Source organism: Empidonax traillii, unplaced genomic scaffold (assembly GCF_003031625.1).
Source record: "Empidonax traillii isolate 1590-97213 ecotype Southwest subspecies unplaced genomic scaffold, ASM303162v1 scaffold156:size1289327, whole genome shotgun sequence".
Classification (NCBI taxonomy): Eukaryota; Metazoa; Chordata; class Aves; order Passeriformes; family Tyrannidae; genus Empidonax; species Empidonax traillii.
Genome location: NW_020955349.1, coordinates 486,847 through 507,210, shown reverse-complemented (window position 1 = coordinate 507,210; position 20,364 = coordinate 486,847). Strand labels below are relative to the sequence as shown.

The 20,364-nt window shown below is 40.8% G+C and overlaps 1 protein-coding gene across 1 annotated transcript in view; it reads right to left on the bottom strand.

Annotated features, from left to right (window-relative positions):
• Positions 1-92: 92 nt before the first annotated feature.
• The window catches only part of TRUB1 (TruB pseudouridine synthase family member 1), a 29,905-nt gene continuing 9,633 nt past the window's right edge, over positions 93-20,364 (bottom strand). Inside the window, 6 exon segments of the mRNA XM_027884892.1 lie at positions 93-426; positions 428-630; positions 2,017-2,073; positions 3,193-3,332; positions 4,496-4,568; positions 10,073-10,154. Of these exon segments, the coding sequence (XP_027740693.1) occupies positions 382-426; positions 428-630; positions 2,017-2,073; positions 3,193-3,332; positions 4,496-4,568; positions 10,073-10,154 (600 nt within the window). The 3' untranslated portion in view covers positions 93-381.

Here is a 20,364-nt window from a genome sequence, read left to right as displayed (position 1 = left end):
GCTATGACAGTCTTGTCACCATGGTATTTCAGGATTTGGTTACCACCAATAAAGAAAAAAAAAGATTATGGCGTTTTTTGAGCACACTTATCAGACAGTGTTTATAATTACTTTATTGAGGAATTAGCAACAACTATCTTGCAGCCTGAAAGTTCTTTAAAAGTTTATGAAGATTTGGCATCAGTAGCAGACCCACTTACACTGTGCAAGAAGGAAAATAAACCATCAGGACACAGCAAGCACTGAACATTTTTCAGTGCACGTCCCAGCCCCAGAAAACAAAAGAACCATTTTTCTTGCGTCGCACTTTGTCACCCTCCCAGCAGAGACTTGTAGATTTACACGGGAGGCGAGACAATACCAACCCAATCTTAAAATATCTCAATCATTCAGTCTTTTTCCTCGGCCCAACTTGTCACTTATCTTCACAGATCGCAGCCGTTTCACCGGGATGCTCCGTCTTCAATTTTTTATGAGGTGGCTCCCTGGGGAGCAGAGCTGTGCAGTGCTCCAAGGATCGAGCAATTTCATCAATTGTCCATTTGTCCTCGTGAAGGGCGTGTTCCTCCAGCGTGAACGGCCCCTGCTTGGTGCGGGTCAGCTCTTGCATAGTGGCACAGGTCGAGAGCTCTGCAGGAAGAAAGAGAGGAATTGGAAAAAGGGCAGGGATAAACTTTAAAAGCGTAACCGTCTGCAGCTCACTTAAAATGTATTTTTATGCGCAGCTTTCTAGGTTATTCTGCTTTATCTGAGAAGGAAGTTGACGAAGGTTTATCACACTTCTATGTTCTTTAATGTGAGCCAAGGAAGTCCTTTGATTTCAACAGATCTCCAGGGTAATAAAGAGTTCAGAATCTGGCAGAAAGTTGCCAAAAATTTTCCCAGATTTAGAACAGAATGAAAAGAGAGGAGATAATGTCATAAGATGTAAACAGAGCATCCTGCATTCACAAGTGACCATGAACTATTTCTCCACAGATTTTGAGGCCTTAGCACTTCTTGCCTTCAGGAATAATTTTTGACATTTTTATCCTGTGCTGCCTATCAGGATAATATAAACTAGGATAAGGAAAAATGAAAAAATACATAAAAATGCTCTGCTATGTTAAATAAATACCAGCAGGACATAATTACATAATGAGGGGGAGAAAACATACCAGCAACCAGGGCTGACTTGTAAGTGCACAGGTACATTAAAATACTCTCCCATCCCTTCTGATGCAGGAAGATTTTCATTGCATTTTCAATTTTTGAAAAGAAACCAGCTGCAGACAGACTTAATCTTGGTTTATCATTAAAAGGCTAAACATAAGCCAGTATGCTCAGAAGGCAGTAACAGAAACTTTGACTTGCCTAAGCACAAACAACAACATTGAAATTCATAGGGTTATCCTCTATTACTTGCCTTCTTGATCTACAAATGTATAATTTAAAAAAAAAAAAATCTGAAATGGATTATCTATTCTCCATCATGCAGCTGGATAGATATAGAGCACAAAACAAATAACCCTGTGGGAAAGCAAAACTATTCACAGTTCAGGCAAAGCAGAAAGAAAACACTAGAAAAATCATCACCAACGTAGAAGTCTTTCCAGTAGATAGGGTTCATTATGTGCATGGTAATGTTCTGTTCAATCTTTTTTCAAAATGTGATGAATTATGTTTAAAAAGACAGTGTTCCTTCTTCTTCTTCTCATCTTTAAGCTGAGTTAGCTTTAACACATGGAGGAGGAAATAAAAAAAATCCCCACCTTGCCTTGCATTATCTTGCTGAGTGCTATTGCCTGCTCCACTTTTATCCCCCAGCCCCCAAGGTCCCCTGGCAATTATTAAGCCTTCATTCCCCCCATGCTCCCAAGGAAATTACCTTAGTACATAAAAACAAGTGAAAGCACTACAATTCTGCAAAATAACACACGGGTCTATTTCCCGGAGATACGCAAAATGACAACATTTTTCCATAAACACACACTCACTCCTTAAATTGTCATGTGTTTGTTTTTTTTCCATGCCTACCTTTGCCAATGTCACTGACCAGGCTCCTGACATAAAAGCCACCACCACATTCAACATCTGGAACGTTAAAAGTGACACGGTAAATTGCCAGTGCAATGTGAAATCTACTTTCCATAGAAACCATGCCCCCTAAATAAATGTAAAAATGAGCTGAGCAAACAACCCAGTGATAAAATATTTATAGGATGCACCATCAATTATTCATCCTGTAACATATGTGCGGGTGAGATTGCTAAGCCAGACAGGAGGGAAAGCAAATAAAATGGCAACTGAACTAACTCACTGGAATTTAAGTACTTGCTGTGGTATGTGAACAAATGCTTCAATCCTATTCATTTTAAGCATTTCAGAAGGTTGATTCATATTTCTAATAATGAAGGCAAGTTATTTCAAGAACTGCCTAAACTGACTATCAATGCTTTTAAGATACTGCAGGCAGGCAGCTGCATAAAATTTTAAAATTCACCTTTAACTTTCCCTGCTAACTCAGGTCTTCCCTTCCCCCTCTGCCAGTGATCAGCTAGTAGTCACTCAACCAAAAAGTAAGAGCTGAAGTATGACAGCAGTGAGCTCTGTCACTCATACCTGCTCAGCATGTAAGATCTGGCCCATCAGAGGACCACAGGTCAACTAGGTAGGCAGATTAATGCAAGACATTATCTTCACCTTACAGGGGCATCAAACATTTACAACAGTCTTTTTGGTTTATTTATTAATGTGCTTCTTAATGTACTACCCAAGTTTCTTGATGTATGACAGAAGGTAGGATAAGATCCTGCCTCTTCAACCAAGAAAGAGGTCTGACAGTAACTGATCCTGGTCCCTGCTGCTCCCTGGGAGAGATGCCAACAGGGCTGGGCATCTTGGTAAAAGAATGGGCAAAGTGGAGGAAGCAGACCTGAGAAAGGAATGAGCTGGAGGTTGCAAAAACCATGGACAGATGCAAATAATCCCCTGACCAGTCTCTCAGAATTTTCCCTCACTGAAAGATTAGATATAATCAGCTTAACCTAAACCCAAAACACGGTGCTTTTAATGCAAAATGCCCACGGGCTCACACCAAAATAAGCAGTTGAGTGAAATGAAACCCATTTCACTATCTTAGTCCCATTGTGAGTGTAAATAAACATTAGCAAGCTGGGAGCGTTGCTCTGTGTAATAAACTTTGACCTTTACCCAGCGTGAACAGTGGTGGCTGGAACTGCTGAAGAGAAAGGCTGTACACTCTCACTGGCCGAGCAGGCTTTGCTTCAACTGCTTCTCCCCTCTTCATCAGAGTAGAGAGCCTTTCTCCATCCTTCTTCAGAGCAGAATAGCTGATCAGACAGAGCATGAAAATGTGTGTCATACGGTTGTAATAGAACAAGCTTCCCATTCTCCAGATCCTGTTAATACTGGACTGGAGTAGCATTTTACTCCTCTCCAAGTACTCACAAAAACCCCACAAAATCTTTTGGACACAGAATCATCTCATTTGCCACCAGTTCTATAAACTGGAAAAGAAGAGATGGTTCTATTTCCATCTCTTGCCATACAGATTTAGAAGTGTTTCAGTAGTCAATTTGCAGTTTATGAAATAAAAGGGTTTCTATCAGGGTTACAACACTTGTATCTGCCTCTTAACATCCTGTCTCTCAGAAGTCTGCAGGGCATGCTCTGTCCCAGCGTTATGCTGAGCTGAGCACTGGGAGTTGCTCAGGCAGCTCCTGTAGTTCTGCATCGCTCCTTTCCTTGTCTCTCACCGGGGTCTCTCCTGAACAGCAACTGCTGTTCTAGGGTGTTTAGGGAACCACTATGGAACCAAAGAAATTGATTTCACTGATTACACGGAACTTTATTCAAAGCCCCAGTTTGGGTCGTGACAGAAAGATGACCATAGAAAAATCAAAAAAGGTCTCGCTCAAATTAATAGTGGGCCATTTGAAACAGGTCACATGAAGCAGAACATGGACAGAGCTCCAGAGCTTACAGGGCTCACATTGGAACCACAGCAAGTGACATATGGCAAATGCAAAGGAATGCATGTTAGCTGAAATCACCATAAAAGCCATCTGTCACAAGCCAAGTGCCTGCACACTGCCAGCTACTGTGGCTCACCTGAGCAGAAGAATTTGCTCAGTCACTCATCACTCATTCAAGCTTCTAAGGTTGCAGAAAACTAATTCATAGTCATTTAAGGCACTTCCACAGAGATGTCAGTAAGATGGGAAGGCAGGACAGGAGCCACCAAGCCCTGCAAAGTTGTTCAAGACTTTTGCTACTTCGCATTTACCCAAAACACCCACAGACTCCAGGTCACCATTTGTGCTCCATCTTCAAATGGGCACGACCTGCACTTGCAAATGTTAAACTCCTGACTGCCTTGCCTCCATCCCCTTGCCAAAACACGTCTCAATATTTCTGGGAGAACTGACTTCTGTTGGCAAGTCCTGACAGTTGAACACAACTGTCAAGACTGTCTGAATATTGTGGTACTTACAGTGGTGGGACTTGCATGATGTGCCCCCTGAACTTCTGCAGCACATTTTCAAGATCTCCTTTTGTTACCTGGTCTGTAGGAAGAAAACAGTCAGTATGTTAGCACTGATTATTCACATGGCACTAATGGCATCAGTCACGTTCTGCAAACGGATACAAATCAGAGTTCCCTCTCCTCTGAATTTAACTTGGGTGAAAAACACCAAAGAAAAGAGAAAAACCAGAATGTAGGTAGGAGTGTGAACTATCAGAGAAAGAGTGGAACAAACAGTCTGAGGTGATTAAGACAGTCTGGACACTTTCAGAAGGGCAGGAATTCTCATACAGACAATTTTCTTTTGCAATTTCCCTCTCTTGGAGCTGCAAATCCATCTTTCTTGGGAACTGGACAAAAACTACAACATTTGGTACATTCTAATTTTTGTTAGAGCACCAAAAACAATAAAATGCTCATCTAACTTTGGGAACTTCTCTTTAAGAGTACCTGACTGCTGCAGAAAACACAAGAGACTGTTAGAGAACTAAACCACTGGGTTTTGTGGGTTGGGTTGGTTTTTTTTAGTGAAGAAGACTGTATCTGGAACAACACATCAAATCTCCCTGTCAGACTTGCAAATACACACCAGGGTGTAGCTACATATTAAGTAAGGCAATTTTACTAAAGAAATCTTGTAAAAGAAAGACAGCTGTTTTAGGCAATCTATTTTAAGAGTACACACACACACCTGCCCCACTTTTATTAAAAAGCTATAACCTAAGCAGTTGATTACATTGGTCCTTTGAAGCCCTATTCAACAGAAATTACATTCATCCTTAATTTGTTTAGAGAGAGTGCAAACACAAGATCTGTGATCACAAAGCACTTCAGTGCATTTCTACTGTCTAGGGCTTCACTAGTCCTGTTTCTTATAAGTTATATTCAATTAGTGTCATCCTGCTAAGTCAACAGGGTTCTGGAACGGAAACCAAGCAAATTTATTTATTGAGCCTTTGTTATATTTTGGAATAGTCTTTAACTGCAAACCTTACAGAACAGATGTACTTCATGCTCTAAGTAATAAAGATGAGAATTCTTTTCCCAGCAGCTTTAGGAGATGGTATTGTGGTACCTCAGTGTTGCAAAGCACACTTTGCAGCCTCAAGAGCAGATATGTCCCTACGCCCAAGCAGCTGTTCCAAGAAGTGTTTTAACAGCAAGGTTGGAAGGCATAAGGCACAAAATTCAGTCAGGGATGCTGAAAAAGACCAATTTACATCAGAATACGGGCTAGGAACAGCAAAATCTATTGTATAGTAAGTCTGAATCTTCTGAAGAGTTTCTTACATTGTTATTTCAATCTTCTGGTTCTATTTAGCAAATTTCTATATCACAACAAAACTACACAGTGGAAAGTTAGCATGACCCAGCTCTGTGACAATGATCCTGTCAGCCTTCTTGTGAACATCAAGTTGTTTCACGTTAGAATTCAGTATTTAAGACCTAAGCACAAGTGTCCCTGGGGGTTTTCTTTCCAATTTTCATCCCATGAACTGCATTTGTGACAAGGGCATTTAATGAGAGGCCCAAGTTCAGTTCTGGCACTGATCTCATGTTCCCCTGATTGAGAGGTTACGTGCAGCTTCTGAGGAAGTCACTCGTGACACAGGCAACCTCTGGCTCAGGAGATAAACAAAAAATCCCCTCGTGAGGAACAATGCATTAAGCCATTAACAAACAAAAGTTGTGTGGCGTGTAATCAAAGTAAATATTTACAGATGAGTTTGCTAAGATCTAGAATAAATCATATTTGTCTTCTGCAATACATTGTGGCACTAGCTGGCCAGTATTACATTCTGAAAACCTACACCCATGCGGTTTGTTTGTAAAAATCACAGCAACACTGCCTTTGTGTTAATGGATTGTATTGGATTCTTGTCCTCTCCTAGAACAACATACAAGCCAATTGAGCTTTTTTCCCAGCACTCCAGAACAATCTTCTCCCAAACTGTGTCTAAACTGTGTGTTTGTCCCAGGAATCTGTTTGGACCCGTGGCTCTGCAGGGCTCTCTGAACCACGTTTCAGCTCCCAGTCATTACACCCACAGCACAGGCAGAGAGGAATGTGGTCCTGCTGCCCAGAACTCTTGCCCTTCAGGACCCTGGCCACAAGTCTTCCTCACCCAGCTGTGGGCTTGGGTTTATGTTAGCAGCTTGTCTGGTCAGCAAGTTGAGGGCAGAATTTGGACTCAACCTTCCATCAACATGAAATATGGACACACCCATAAAGGTGAATTGGCATGAGAAGTCCCAAAACGGGCTGTTTGACTTTCTTCTCCACTCCCTGAGAGTAAAGGGTTGAGAGACAATTCTGCAGGACATCCCTGACACTGCCCTTGCTACAGAGAGCAGCCTATTCCTCCCAGGGTCCTCATTCCAAATACCCTCCACCTGTTCTTGTGCAGACCATGAGTCTTAGCTGGAAGATGACCTCAAAACTGCACCTCTGTCTCCTTCCAGGGAGGGGTGTGGAGGCTGCCACCCTGATTCACAAAGATTTCACTAAATACTTTCAAGGTTCGGCTCACGGGATGATTTCATCCAGTCTCCAGGAATAACGAAAACCTTAACTCAGAGCAAAAAGACTGTACCTGCTCTCTGGGGACACCATTGGAATACATTCCATTCAAGGTTGTTTTCTGAATTTCCTTCTAAGTCCTTAGACTGGCAGTGTGGTAATGTGATTTCTGCACAGGCTCTGCATCTTCCAGTGGGCCATTCCTTACGAATCTACCAGCATCCCAAAGAACCCAGAACTTCTGGCTTCCAATGCTTCTTAAAACATTTAATATAAGGCTATTAGCTTCTAACAACAAAAATTCCAAAGAACAGTTGTGTGCTTCTGAACACTGGTGACTGTTGATTTTTTTTCCTGCTATAAAGGAAGGAAAATAAAATTACCGAACCATAAGGTGCCAATTGTGCCACAACCTCAAGAAGCCTCCACTGAAGGCTTGTTAAACAGAACTCAGGAATTATTTATGGCAGTTTAACAAAAGTACAGCAGATGATCTCAATTCCACCTGGCCTGGCACAATTATTTGAAAACAGACAAGTAGAATGCTGAAATTACTACATTTTCCAAATTATTCAGGTAGCTCTATTAAACATGTATTTCAGCATAATCAGCAGAGACCTGCAGAAAATCCTCATTAATTCTGTTCTCCATGTCTGGATATGGCCTGTAGGCAGCTGGGAGGAAGTGGGTTTCAGAATGCACATCCCTGTGCACAGTTACAAATATTAAAAATGGGCTACAAACACTAATGTGCTCAAAAAGACATCAGAAGAACTCTAAATGCTATGTGCTTCCAAAGTCAGCATCTCAGAGCCTGGCAGCAGGATGAAACCATCACCTAATTTCAGGTGGAAATGAAAACCCATCTGATAAGAAACAACCAAAAAAGTATGAGAAGTTCAGGAGGAGTTAAAACCAAGGAATTCTTTTCAGAAAACCCTTTCATTGTGACTAACTGTACAGTTTGCTTCCTCAGCTGCCGTCTAGGGACACTCTGAGGACTAAAATGTAACACTTCCTTATGGTTAAAGATAGCTGGCATCTTTCTGCTGGCACTTTCCTCTTGTGGTCCAAAGGAGTCATTCAAGAAGAGTTTAATGGAACTTGAAACTGGTTTAGTGCCCTTTCTCTGCAATAAGGCCCCATCCTGGATACTGCTGGCACTACAGGATTATATTCCCTAGCAGATGCTCTGCTCCTCCCAAGATCCTTGGAGGTATCAAAGGAAAACTGCAGTTCAGCTCAAATATCTGGTTTTGAAGTACCTATAAAGGGTTAGAGATCAGGGATGTTGGGCCACCCCGAGTATTCTGCAGAAAACCAAGCTGTTTTGGAGAAGATGAGAAATATTAGAAGGGGAGGAAGGAAGGAAATACAAAACATGTAGGTACCATGGAAAACAAAAAAAGAATGAGCATGTTCTCTCCTTTTCTTTTTGAAGAAATCAAATCTGACTGATTTGCACCACCATGGAAAGCAACTGAGACCAATTTCATGAGCATTTCTGCTCTTAGTTTCAGCAAAAGAGCAATACTGCTCTTCATGAGACCACTTGAAGAACTGATCTCGGTTTAAAATGAATAGCAACTCAAAAAAAAGAGGTATTTTTAACCCAAATAAGTACCCCAAGCGCACAGTCTAACAGAAAAGCTAAACCACTGCAACAGAGGAGGTGGTGCAGAGGTGGGAACTACTGTAACAGTAGAGACAGCAAGAGAAATAGACTTGAAAACAACACTCTACATTCTGTCTGCAGTAAACAATACAACACAAGAAAAGTAAAACCAGAGCAACAGTTTTGTTTGTTTGTTTGTTTTTAATTAACCATGGGATTTCCATCTACTTAAAATGGTATTTCACAGCTTACATATGAGCAAGTATCTGAGAGGAATACCAACTAGTGCAGAGCCACAACATTCCACCTTGAATGAACTAAGAAACTGTCCTTTCCAACCATCATGAAGCACTGGCAACTCTAACACCATGTGCATGCTCAGCCCAATTCTTCAGAACCTCAGCGAGACTTAAAACTTGATCCTGAAGAAGAAGCAAATGATCCAACATCTCTGAATAACACTACCTAGTAAATAATACTATTTAGAATGACCCATCATGTTAACGTGGACAAGAAACTCATGCTTGCCCGTCTTGTACAAAAATTAAAACTGCAAAAGGAAGGAGACTGGCAGTGAGAAGTGAAATCCAGGCTACCTTTTTCATCAAGCTATTAAAAAAAAAGATAATTTACTTCATGTACCTATTACCAGGTACCACCGACAGTGTAGAGCCTGTAGAGTTGCTAAGCAACCAGTTACCTTTTTTTCTTTTTTACCCCCAGGCTGTGAAAAGAACTAATGGCAAATACATTTACTGTGTCCCTGGTTAGTTCTACATTGTTTCTAAGATTCCCTGGGTACTGTGGAATGTCCACTTCAGCAAAGCCACAGTCAGGATGAGTTCTGAAGCCCCAAACTCTTGCACTGTGCTCTGTGGGGCAGAAAAATTTATTTTTAAAAGATGTTACGACACAGGCTGCAAGCAAGAGTGAGATTTTGGAGGTGACCATAGGAGGAATGTGGTTTATGCCATTCTCATTCTGTGCTGAGCAGTCTGTGGTTAAATGGAAGATCCCAGTAGTTTATTCCTCCACTGGTCTCAAAGGGTTTTACTAAAAGAGCACTCAAGGGACTATACACTGAGAGAGGAAAATGTTACTGGACACAGCACGTCATTTGTCAGCCTGTCAAAGATTTAAAACGACACAGTCCTGCCCAATTCTATTTTCTCCCTCCTAATCTAATGCCTGGTTTGCTTTTTTTCCAGTAGAAATGAACAGTTGTGTTGGACATAACTGCATGAAGCTGTTTTGAATTACATGAGCACTTAAGTTGAAGATGAAATAATCCTAGTTTAATTTCACATTTAAACTTAATTCAGAGTCCCAAACATCTCTTCCGCTTTTCTGTGACAGAGACCATTTATGCCTTCAAATTAAATCAAGTGCACAGATAATTTATGCTTACCATAAGGTTTTTCTTCAGTTACTTTTCCTGTAGCATCTAATGTATCAGTAGCTTTGCCCAGCATTCCAATGGCAGTGTACTTCTGGGAAGGAAGAAGAGAGATGGAGAGATTAGTGAGTCGGGTCTTCAAGGTTGTTTCTTCTCTTCTTTTTCTTTTTTTTTTTTTTTTTAATATAAAGACTTCAATACTCAATTACTTCAAATCAGGACAAGTAGGATACTACCTGAGTAGTCAATCCAGCAACTTTTGGGTAAGCAAAAGTCAAAGATGAAAAGACAAGGAACTAAACGAAAGTAAATCCTGCATTGCATGCCCCTGTGATTTTGGTTTTAGAAACCCAAGGAAGAAGCAACATGGAATCCAATTTTTACTATAAATACATCAATCCCATGAAGAAAATAATAGGGTGGCAAAATCAAAATCTCTGTGGGGTGTCATGTGTCATTGCTGAAGCAAGGCACACAGAGTACCTTTCACAGACAATTTTTATCTTCCTTTGCTCAGGAAAAAAAAAAAAAAAAGACACAAAGACCTTCACTTGGGAAAGCAAAACACCCATTTCCAAGGCAAAGCATTGCAATAGTTCTGCCGTGAAATGCAGTGATATCCAATAGCCTGAAGCTGGAGTTTTGATCACCTGGAATCTGGTAAGGACCTCGTGAGCAGCACAAGGAGTACAAGGCCACTGAGCAACATCTCTGCTTGTCACGGGTTCTCTGAATATTTCTGCTTCGGACTTTTTCCAGGTTCTTCTCTGAAAAACTCTTCAGTGTATGTGTCTGCAGATTGCAAGAAGGAATTGACCTGTTCCCAGGTCAGTAGCTCTTGTTCTTATTGCATTTCACTTGCTGTCCTCCTTTTCCATGTGTTCACCCCAAGAAGTGCCATGCTGTGTGCAGTGAGCACAATCTCCTGATGCTGATGATGCTGCCCAGGAACCAGTTGCTCCGTGTCTTGTCACAAGGCTACCAACACCTGAAGACTCACTCTCTAAAAAGTTTGAGTCAGGTTTGGAGACACCATGAGGGATTAAAATCTGTGGTTTGACCCACCGCCTATCCCACTCCATTTCCCTCAGCTTCCTATGTTAAATCCAGAGGCCTTCAGAATAAAGCCTCAGAGAGAAAAATCCCAGCGTTCAGCACGCCTGCATCCCGGTAAGGTTTCAATTAACTTTACCCCCAGCTGAGGTAACACAAATCTGAACCGAGTCACACAAGGATGTATCTTTTAGAAACTGGTTGACCAAATTCTACTGGAACACATCCAAACAGGCATAAGCACTAACATTTGACTCGTTGATGCAATGCATCCTTTTTCATGTACTTGCAAAGTACAAACAAGCTCAAGTAATAACAGCGTAGGCATATAAATCACACCCACAACACTGGACTACTAAGACATGCCTTGATTTTGTTCCATGTGACAACCTGCCACTTCTATGTATTTCTTCAAGCAACTGCCACAAAATGGAAGCAGCAGAAACAGTCAGACAAAAGGCAGCAGAGTGCAGACTTTAATATAAAAATAACTGTATTCTTTGCTTACTTCATGTGCGGCTTTTGGCTGGGATAGAGAAAATTCTCTTCATAGTATCCAGTATGAGACCATGCTTTGGATTTACGCTGGAAACAGTGTGGATAACACAGAGATGATTTTGTTACTGCTGAGCAGTGCCTGCACAGAGTCAAGGCTTTTTCTGCTCCTCACCCCACCAGTGAACAGGCTGGGAGTGCACAAGGAGTTGTGAGGGGACACATCCAGCACAGCTGACCCCACATGTCCACAGGGATATTCCAGCCATATGGTATCACCCTAAATATATAAAGTGGGGGGAAGATGAAGGAAGGGGGGATATTGGGAGTGATTAGTGTTTGTCTTCCCAAGGCAGCACTACATGTGATAGAGCCTGTTTTTCCTGGGGATGGTTGAACACCTTCCTGCCCAAGGGAAGTGGGAAATTAACTCCTTGGTTTGCTTTGCTAGTGTGTGTGGCTTTTGCATTACTTACTGAACTGCCTTTAACTCAACCCACGAGTTATAGCCTTTCTTGTGATCCTCTCCCCCATCCCACTCAGAGGGGAGTGAGCAAACAGCTGTATGGTGTTTAGCTGCCTGCCAGGTTAAACCACATTAATCACCACATTAGGACTACTTTTTCCCTAAATATTGCAGATGTCTGGATCCCCTGATAACTCTGCAAAGGCAGGTATTTTAAAGTAAAATTCTTGAAATTTACACACTTTTGGAATGCATGAAAAAGAAACAAAAGGAAGAATGGATGAATGCTGCTCCACAACAAATATTCAAATTAACTTTCAAGTGTATTATGTGCTTTCAGGACCATAAAATTGACAGCTTTCCAAGACATTTAATGATCTAGTTCTGAACATTTAATAGCATAGCTAGAAAGAGACACTATTCAGCAATTATTCTAGAGGTTAATAAAAACATGTGAGCAGATCATCATCATAACAGCATGATGAATGATCTTAGCACTTCAGTAAAACTTTAAATCTGAAAAATTGAAACCTCACGCTCCATCTTCAGAGGTTTGGAAATCAAAATACTCATACTACTTCAGTTCAAATTACTTTCTTCCTCTTAATTCTGGTCTTGGCTATCTTGCTTCAGGCTGTCTGTTACAATAACATGTTAGTTGACCTGCCAGCAATAAAGAGATAATAACTGTATGAACAATACAATCCAAATCTCATCACTTAATCTCTGCAACAAAGGCAAAAAGGTATGCAATTTATAAAAAGAACATCCTTAAAAGTTCCCATTGCTTAGAGGAGCCTTTATAGAGTCACAAAATAGTCAAGACAGCAATGCAATAATCCGCAAAAAAGCTGTAACAGGTCAGGAAATTGAGAATTACAGTTGTTTTATGATCAGTCTCTGGAGTGCCCTTGGGTATCTACAATTATATATCATAATTCTTACTAGTCTTAATAAAGTTTACTTTTCCTTTGCTAGGGTGCAGGACCTGGAGCTTATAGAACATAATATCAGAGTCCAGACTTAATCTATTGTTCCTCTTACTTTGTGCCAAAATTCAGCATTGACTCTCTCTAGACTCTCACTCACACTGTCCTCAGAAGCATCCAATGGATTCTGAGTCACTTAAGTCTTTGGTGACCTTTTCTCACCTCTGTTGGCAATCATTTATTTCTTCCAGTTTCGTAAAATACATCTAGGGGCATTCTTCCTGTACTCTCAAATTACAAATCACTGCAGGAACACAGACAGCAACTGCTCACAACCACGCTGCCTTCAACCCACTCCATCTCAAATAAAAAAAGAAGGCAGTAGGTGTTGCAGGAGTGGAAAAGCCTGGCAAGTGCAGAAAACGTCCCTATATTGGCAGCTCCTCACAGAACGCCCTGCCAATCAACAGCCCCTACATCCTTGCCCTCTACTCATCTCAAGAGACCAGAACCCAAATCATTTAAAGATTAAAAGCAGCACCTCAACTTCCCCATGGGATTCCCCAAGGGTAGTGCACTAAAAGCCAAGATCAAGCATTCCCAGCCACAACTTGCAAGTGCTGCAGCATTGGGCATTAATTCCAGCTTATAGTGCTGGTCTGCACGGTCCCAAAGCAGAGCCCCACAATTGTACAACAGCACCCTGAGGACATACAGACCTTCCCAAAACTCTCCTGCATTAGGGAAGGGCTGTGTCTCTCAGCTGTGCAGAAAACCATTTTCTTGACATTATGGCAGCAGAAACAAAAGGCAGCAAAGTGATCAGAAGCCCTTGAGCATAAGCAGGTCCTCTACTCACGCTAGTGAGGAGACAGCCTTAGGAAGACACTTTACAGTGCCAAACCACTGCACTCTGTCAATGATAATGCACAAACTCTGTCCCACTGACTGGGGGATGTGCTGGATAAAGCAAGACCAGACAGACAGTGAAATGCCTGGGCCGTGTGTATTTGCTACCATAGCCATGATCAGAAAAAAACACGCCATAAAAAGAACAGTATTGGAGAAAAAACACGATTACAGGAACTCATGAGAAACAAATTACAAAAACTCTAATAAATCTCACAGATCTTGGGAAGAGGAATTCTGTTTTCGAGTCACAACCACAGGGCACAGTCAACATTCTCACAAATAATAAACCATATGTTTACAATAATTTTTCTGGTAAGAGAATAGCTATAATTTGGCTTTTTTATTTCATATCCAGAAAAATCCTTAGACTTAACATAGACAGGGAAAGAACAGCCATAAAAAGAGAGAGGAGAAAGGCAAGACTTTATCAGTATACATATTTAACAGTGAAAGGAGGAAGAGGAGGAGAAGGAAAAAGAATCCCCTTCCATTCCAGGGCTGTACAGCCAGCAGAACTCTTAGCTGCACAACCCACCCAGGGGGGGCTCTGGGAGGCTGAAGCCCCTGGGCTGACTGCCAGGCATGTCTGCCCCACTTATCAGTGCAAACGCCAGACAGACCACGGAACAGAGCTTCTCAGTTTTAACTGTTAATATATCAAGGTTTTATTTGGAAAGAAGCCAGAGACTCGAAATCTTAAATTATAACATGTTTTAAAAGCTTTTTCAAACACGGAGAGGCAATGCTTTAGAAGAGCTAGACAGAAACACAAGTAATTATGAAACAAGGTCACTAGTAGCTGTCAGGAAGATTTTAAGATGGCTCCCACTACAAGAATTTCCCAGGCAAGCAAGCTCCCTGGAAGAGGCAGTTCATAAGAGTTCATCCAAGGATGACCCATTTTCTAGTCACAGCAGCAACTGAACACAGAAGTGTAAAAGGAAAATAAATAAATAAAAAAGGTTACAGTCCCCTGTGCAAGAGACTCAAAGCTGGGAATGAAAAGCCATATTGGATAGAAAAAGAAAGTCAATTTATGTAAACTGATGTCTGCACGTGGCTAACAAGTTTGAGGGAACATAAACAAACAGAAAGCAAGTTCTCTAGAGAACTTGACAGAAATCAGAGTGAGCACACAGCAGGCAAGCACTGATCAGAACTGGTGCTCCTCTGCCAAACCCATTCCAACTGCACTCACAGCTTTGCAGACTGAGGCCGCTGACATAATGAAGAGGCCTTAAACTCTCAGTTTTACAGGGACATTCAGTTTGTGTTTAATGATTTCTAAAGCACAAATAACATGTTCTGGATTTAATATTTACATAACTTATTTTGCTGTTTGTATAACATAAGCAGCTACCAGTGGTTTCCAGTGTGCTAATCATCCACCAAAACCGAGAAGTACACGAGGTAGACAAATAAGCTGGGAAAAAACCCAAAGGTTGCCATAGTTTCGATTATTTTCCAAAACAAAGCACTCTCACTAAGCAGATTCCAATATATTAAAAGCACAGAGCCCTAATCTCTTAAAAGCAGGTTGCAGAGAGGGCCAAATACAGGCTGCAGGATGAGGGAGGAGTGGCATGTTTCATGATAGAGCAAATCCAAAATTATCAAACACCAAATATGCCCTCTTGATATACATAAACATTACAACTTCTCTACCATTCATTTTTTTCTCCTGAAAGAAAAAGCTGACTTTGTGCTAAGCCTGCACTAAATTTTATTTACTGCTAGATGCTGTAATTGTACTGTCATTGCTGAAGAACTATCTGATCTTTACTTGTGGACTAACAGGATTTTCTGATCTCTTATGGCAGCTTACTTACAAACTTCTGCACAGTGTTCAAACATGTAGGGTGACCAGATTTTCCATGTGAAGGACTAGAACCTCCTGTAATAGGAGAACCCACAGAAGATATTTTTACTTGTAGATCAGAGAAGCTTTAAGGCATCAGCTAAAAACTGCAGCAAATTTAAATTTTGGTGTCAGAGAAAGTACAGGAAAGGGGGCAGGTGGCAGAACAGTCCCAACAGCAACAGGAATGCTACATCACCTGAGGTAGCACCAGCCCACATGTCTTTTATAAACAAAATACAGGCTCACAACATCCAAGAGGGGATGCAGATTAATGTGCAAAAGTGGCTGCAAACCTTTCGGGCACTTCCTCTATGTGGAAACCTCTCTCACTCACCAACATGTCTCAAGCTGGCTCTCAAATTTCATCCTCAGCTTAAGTGCCTGTTTCCTTATTCTGTCCTCTAGCACCCCACATCACAGACAAAACAAAATAAACAAACTCCAAATTCCACCTGGGAAACAGAGTTTTAAGGAAATACATAATTCTCTGCCCAGAAATAGAAGTCCTTCCAGAGGGGTAAGACTTGATAGCTACATACAGAAATCAAAGATACAACTGAATGCATGAAAGCCTGTAGGTGAATTCAAAGGCATCGCTAAAGCCAAGATGCAGCAAATTCTAAAAGGCACCTTTTAGAGCACCTCCGAATTACTAGAAGTGAACACTAGGGAAAGCAATGGAAAATGGCCAGTTTAAATCAGCTACCATCCTTTTTATTTGCTGTTATTTTTATTAAGAATGAGAAAAAAAAGCCTTGCCAAGTTGCGGCCCTAATTTTTTAATGAATCCAAGCAAGAACTGTACACGTAGCACAGCCATATGCACAATTATAGAAAGGTCAAGAGGGAAGAAAGTGCCACTGACCTCCTGAATGGAAGAACAGAAAAATCACACTAGAGTACGCTCTTAAAATATTTGGCATTTTTGAGGAAAGAGCAGCACAATAGGTGCGGTGTCTTCAAGATTTTCAACAGTTTAAAAAAGAGTGTGAATATTAATAGAGCATGAAGCTGAGCTATTAATAGCTTAGGCCTCTGGGGTGAGCATAAAAGAGACTTGAGCAATACACAGCACGTTAAGCCAGCTTACTAACAGTAACACTGCAGTACAGTTCATATCTATACTATTGAACAGCTGCTTCTTCTTCTACAACGTTGTTTGGGGGAGATCAGGCAAGGCAGAAAAGACTACATATTCAAATCAGCCTCTTCTCTTCTTATCATTTGTTACCAAAAAAATAAAAGGTTAAAAAATGTATCTTATGTTTTGCATAAGAGGTAATTAAAGATGTTGACAGTAAGGCCATTTCACCCAGTTAACATTTTAGCCCTTCCCGATTCCCGCATCCTCCACTGTGAGAGTTTAACATTCCCTCAGTGCATCTTGTTTTGTACAGACACCACTTCAAGTTTCGCTAACACCTTCTACACATTCTCAAAACACATCAAAACCAACCTCATTCATGCATTTTTCCAGCCTTCCTTTCACGTAGGCATTTTCCTTGTGACAAAATCAGGAAGAGAGCCACACTTGGATAAACTGACACTGATGTCTAGTTAATGTATTGAGGCATTGAGGGAACATGAAATTCATTGTAAAGTAACACCCAGAGGATAGAAACCAGTGCTAACTTTGCATACACAACAATGGGTCTCTGAACCAATCTCCCCTCCTCTAGAAAGAGGTCATGGAATTCCAATATAAAGTTCTGGTTCTGCAAAAAGTTTCTCAGGTGCCAGTAGTGGTTAAAAAACCCCCACCAAACTGTTACAGCAGTACCTGGATGTAGCTGTTACAGGCTACAGACATTAAATAGGACAAGTTTTATTAATAGACACCTTTGCACTGTCTTATGCAAACATATGAAGAAGTATTCCTTGAATGTTTGCACAATAACATAGTAAATATCACATAACAGAAATGTCAAGACTTCTCAGTCCTACACCTATATTTAAGGAACATAATATACTTTATCTAATGCCCAAAATGATAACTAAATGGGTGAAATTAAGCAACCAGAACGTGTCAGGAAGAACTCACCCAGCCAGTCTACAGGGGCTAAAACATATCCATCTACCCGTGGGTTAACATCTCCCATAAAACAATCACTCCATCTCCAATCTGCCAATCCTATCCCTCAAGGGAAACCTACAGAACATCTTTCAAAATAAGCCTGGGAACTAAAATTCATAACTCCACTGGGTTCTGAAAAAAACATGGGCTCAACAGAGATATTGGATTCCTGGCACGCTATAATGTTACCTCACACTAACCCCTTCACATGCCACAACATATAATCTACCAGGCTCTCTCTTTCCCCTAGGAGATAACCTTATCATCTCCTCCTTTCCTTTCTACCTCCCTTGTAAGGAAACAGTAATTTCTTTGGGCTTGAACACAGGCAAAGTAATGACATTTTGTGTAGCTACAACACCCTTTGTTTAAACGGCCAGGCCACAAACTGCACTCTTTTTTTTTTTTTTCTTACCTCTCCCATCTCAACACAAAACGAAATTCAGTCTGACCCTTGGTTATGCTGGATGGGATACCGTAAACAAACAGATGTGAGAATGTAAGAGGGCATAAACCACAGAGTGAAAAATGAGAAGGTGCTGCAGATGAAAAATTTCTGAGGCAAAAGACTAAAGTGCAAACAAACCACTTTTACTGGGATTTCTCCAGGACAAGTAGAGACAGTTGGATATGATAATACTGCAATTCGGAAGGAAAAGCCCAACTAAAAGCACAGATGAACACAAGCAAGATGGATCTGCACAATCATCAAACAAGCAATAACAGTCCCCCTCACCTTGTGCCTGGGAGCTTGGCTGATCCCTTGTGCACAAATCCTCACTGCCCCATTCAGGAGATAAACTGTTTTCTGGGCCTATTTTATTAAAGCAGGTAAAAAAAAAAGTAGCTTGTCTTTGTGGAACAGTCTTGGGGGTATTACCTGTTCAACTGCTTGCCCTCACAGAATTGTTCATATACCACACTCACAAGCATTAACAACATTTTTTTTTCAGAAATGGTCTAAAAGATATCTACTTGACTAAACTCTAAACAAACCTAAAATCTATTTTAGATCTGAGAGAGGGCTTGCATATCCAAACACCTAGTTTTCCATATTATACCACTCAGTCTAATAAAATTATTACAACTGCCCATAAATTTTGCCCTTTCAAGACGATGTTAAAAATACCAGAATCTGAAAAAGAAAACATCCCCATGTACTGTATGAATAATTGTGTCTTGTTTTACCAGTTCCAAAAGAAAGCACGATGAAGCTTGGCCCTAGAGAAATTTTTAAGATTAAAAGTAAGAACACACACCATCAAGAGGATCCTTCAAAAGGAAAGTCAACTCAATTTTCTTGCACTCATAACTCAAATATATGAAGTGGAGCACAAACTGCTTTTAAAACACATTGAGAAGAAAAAAAAAAAAAACCACAACCAACAACCCAACACAGTGAGGCTCTTTAAAAAGAAAATTAGGATTTCTAAAGAAATAGCACTTACACCATCATGGTGTGCATGTCAATGTGCAAACACACAAACGCTGGCAGAGGAATAGAGGTCTCGGAGTTCTTACAAGCCTCCTGAAAACAGACAGATAGAGGGAATAAATCTATTGCAGCTTCCACTAAGAAGGGTCCAGAGGGAGCCCCACTGAACTCCTGGAGACTAGAAAGTCCACATGGGGCTTTGGTGCCTAATGAGCTGTAAACAAACAAAGTCACAAGTAAAGGCTTCATTAGTTTTGCTCCTTATAGAACCACTAGATGTGCTTTTTAATGCGTTATTAATTCATTGAACTCATTGCCAGAAGATGGAAGCTAAGGACTTAATTAAAAAAAATGAATTCATGGGGAAAGCTTGCAAGCTTTATGTTTGAGAAGTTAAGGGATACAAATTAAAGCCTAATTTTTAGGACAGTAAGATAATCATGAGAGTTTAAGAAACAACATCCTTTATGGACACTTTGTTGGCATCTGATGCCATCCCTCTAGAGAAACAATTTTGCAATAGACAAACTCTAATCCCCAAATCCCACTGCAAAAAGTAACTTACATGTCTCAGAAATTCTGCTAGGGTGATTTGAACCAACTGCTGCTCAGACAAGTCCTTTCTCATACAATACCAGTGTGACTGGCAAGATTTGAGACCTAATCACAGTACTAGCGCTCATTTTCTATCCAGGATTCATAAGAACTCAAATTTTAACAATTATAATAAACAAAAGTTGTCACATATCAGGTCACTGGTGCATCTTCATTCTGACTACAATCTCTCTTTCTTCTTCTAGTCTTTATGAGCACTTGCAGTTTGGGATTTATCCAGTGGTCTGGGGTTTTTTGGATAGTTCCATTCTGGAAAAGCCACAATTTTTGAGATTTAATTTTCTATTTTAACTGGTCATTGCCCAAGCCTCTGCAACCAGTGCAAAGTACTCGGCAATTTCCCTCACATCACTTGAGCATTCAGACTGTATGTGGACCATAACTAGAAGTTCCATCCTCAGATAAAACCAATACACCCATGTTTTCTGCTCATTGAGAGGCAGTCATTTCAAGAACATTTTGAT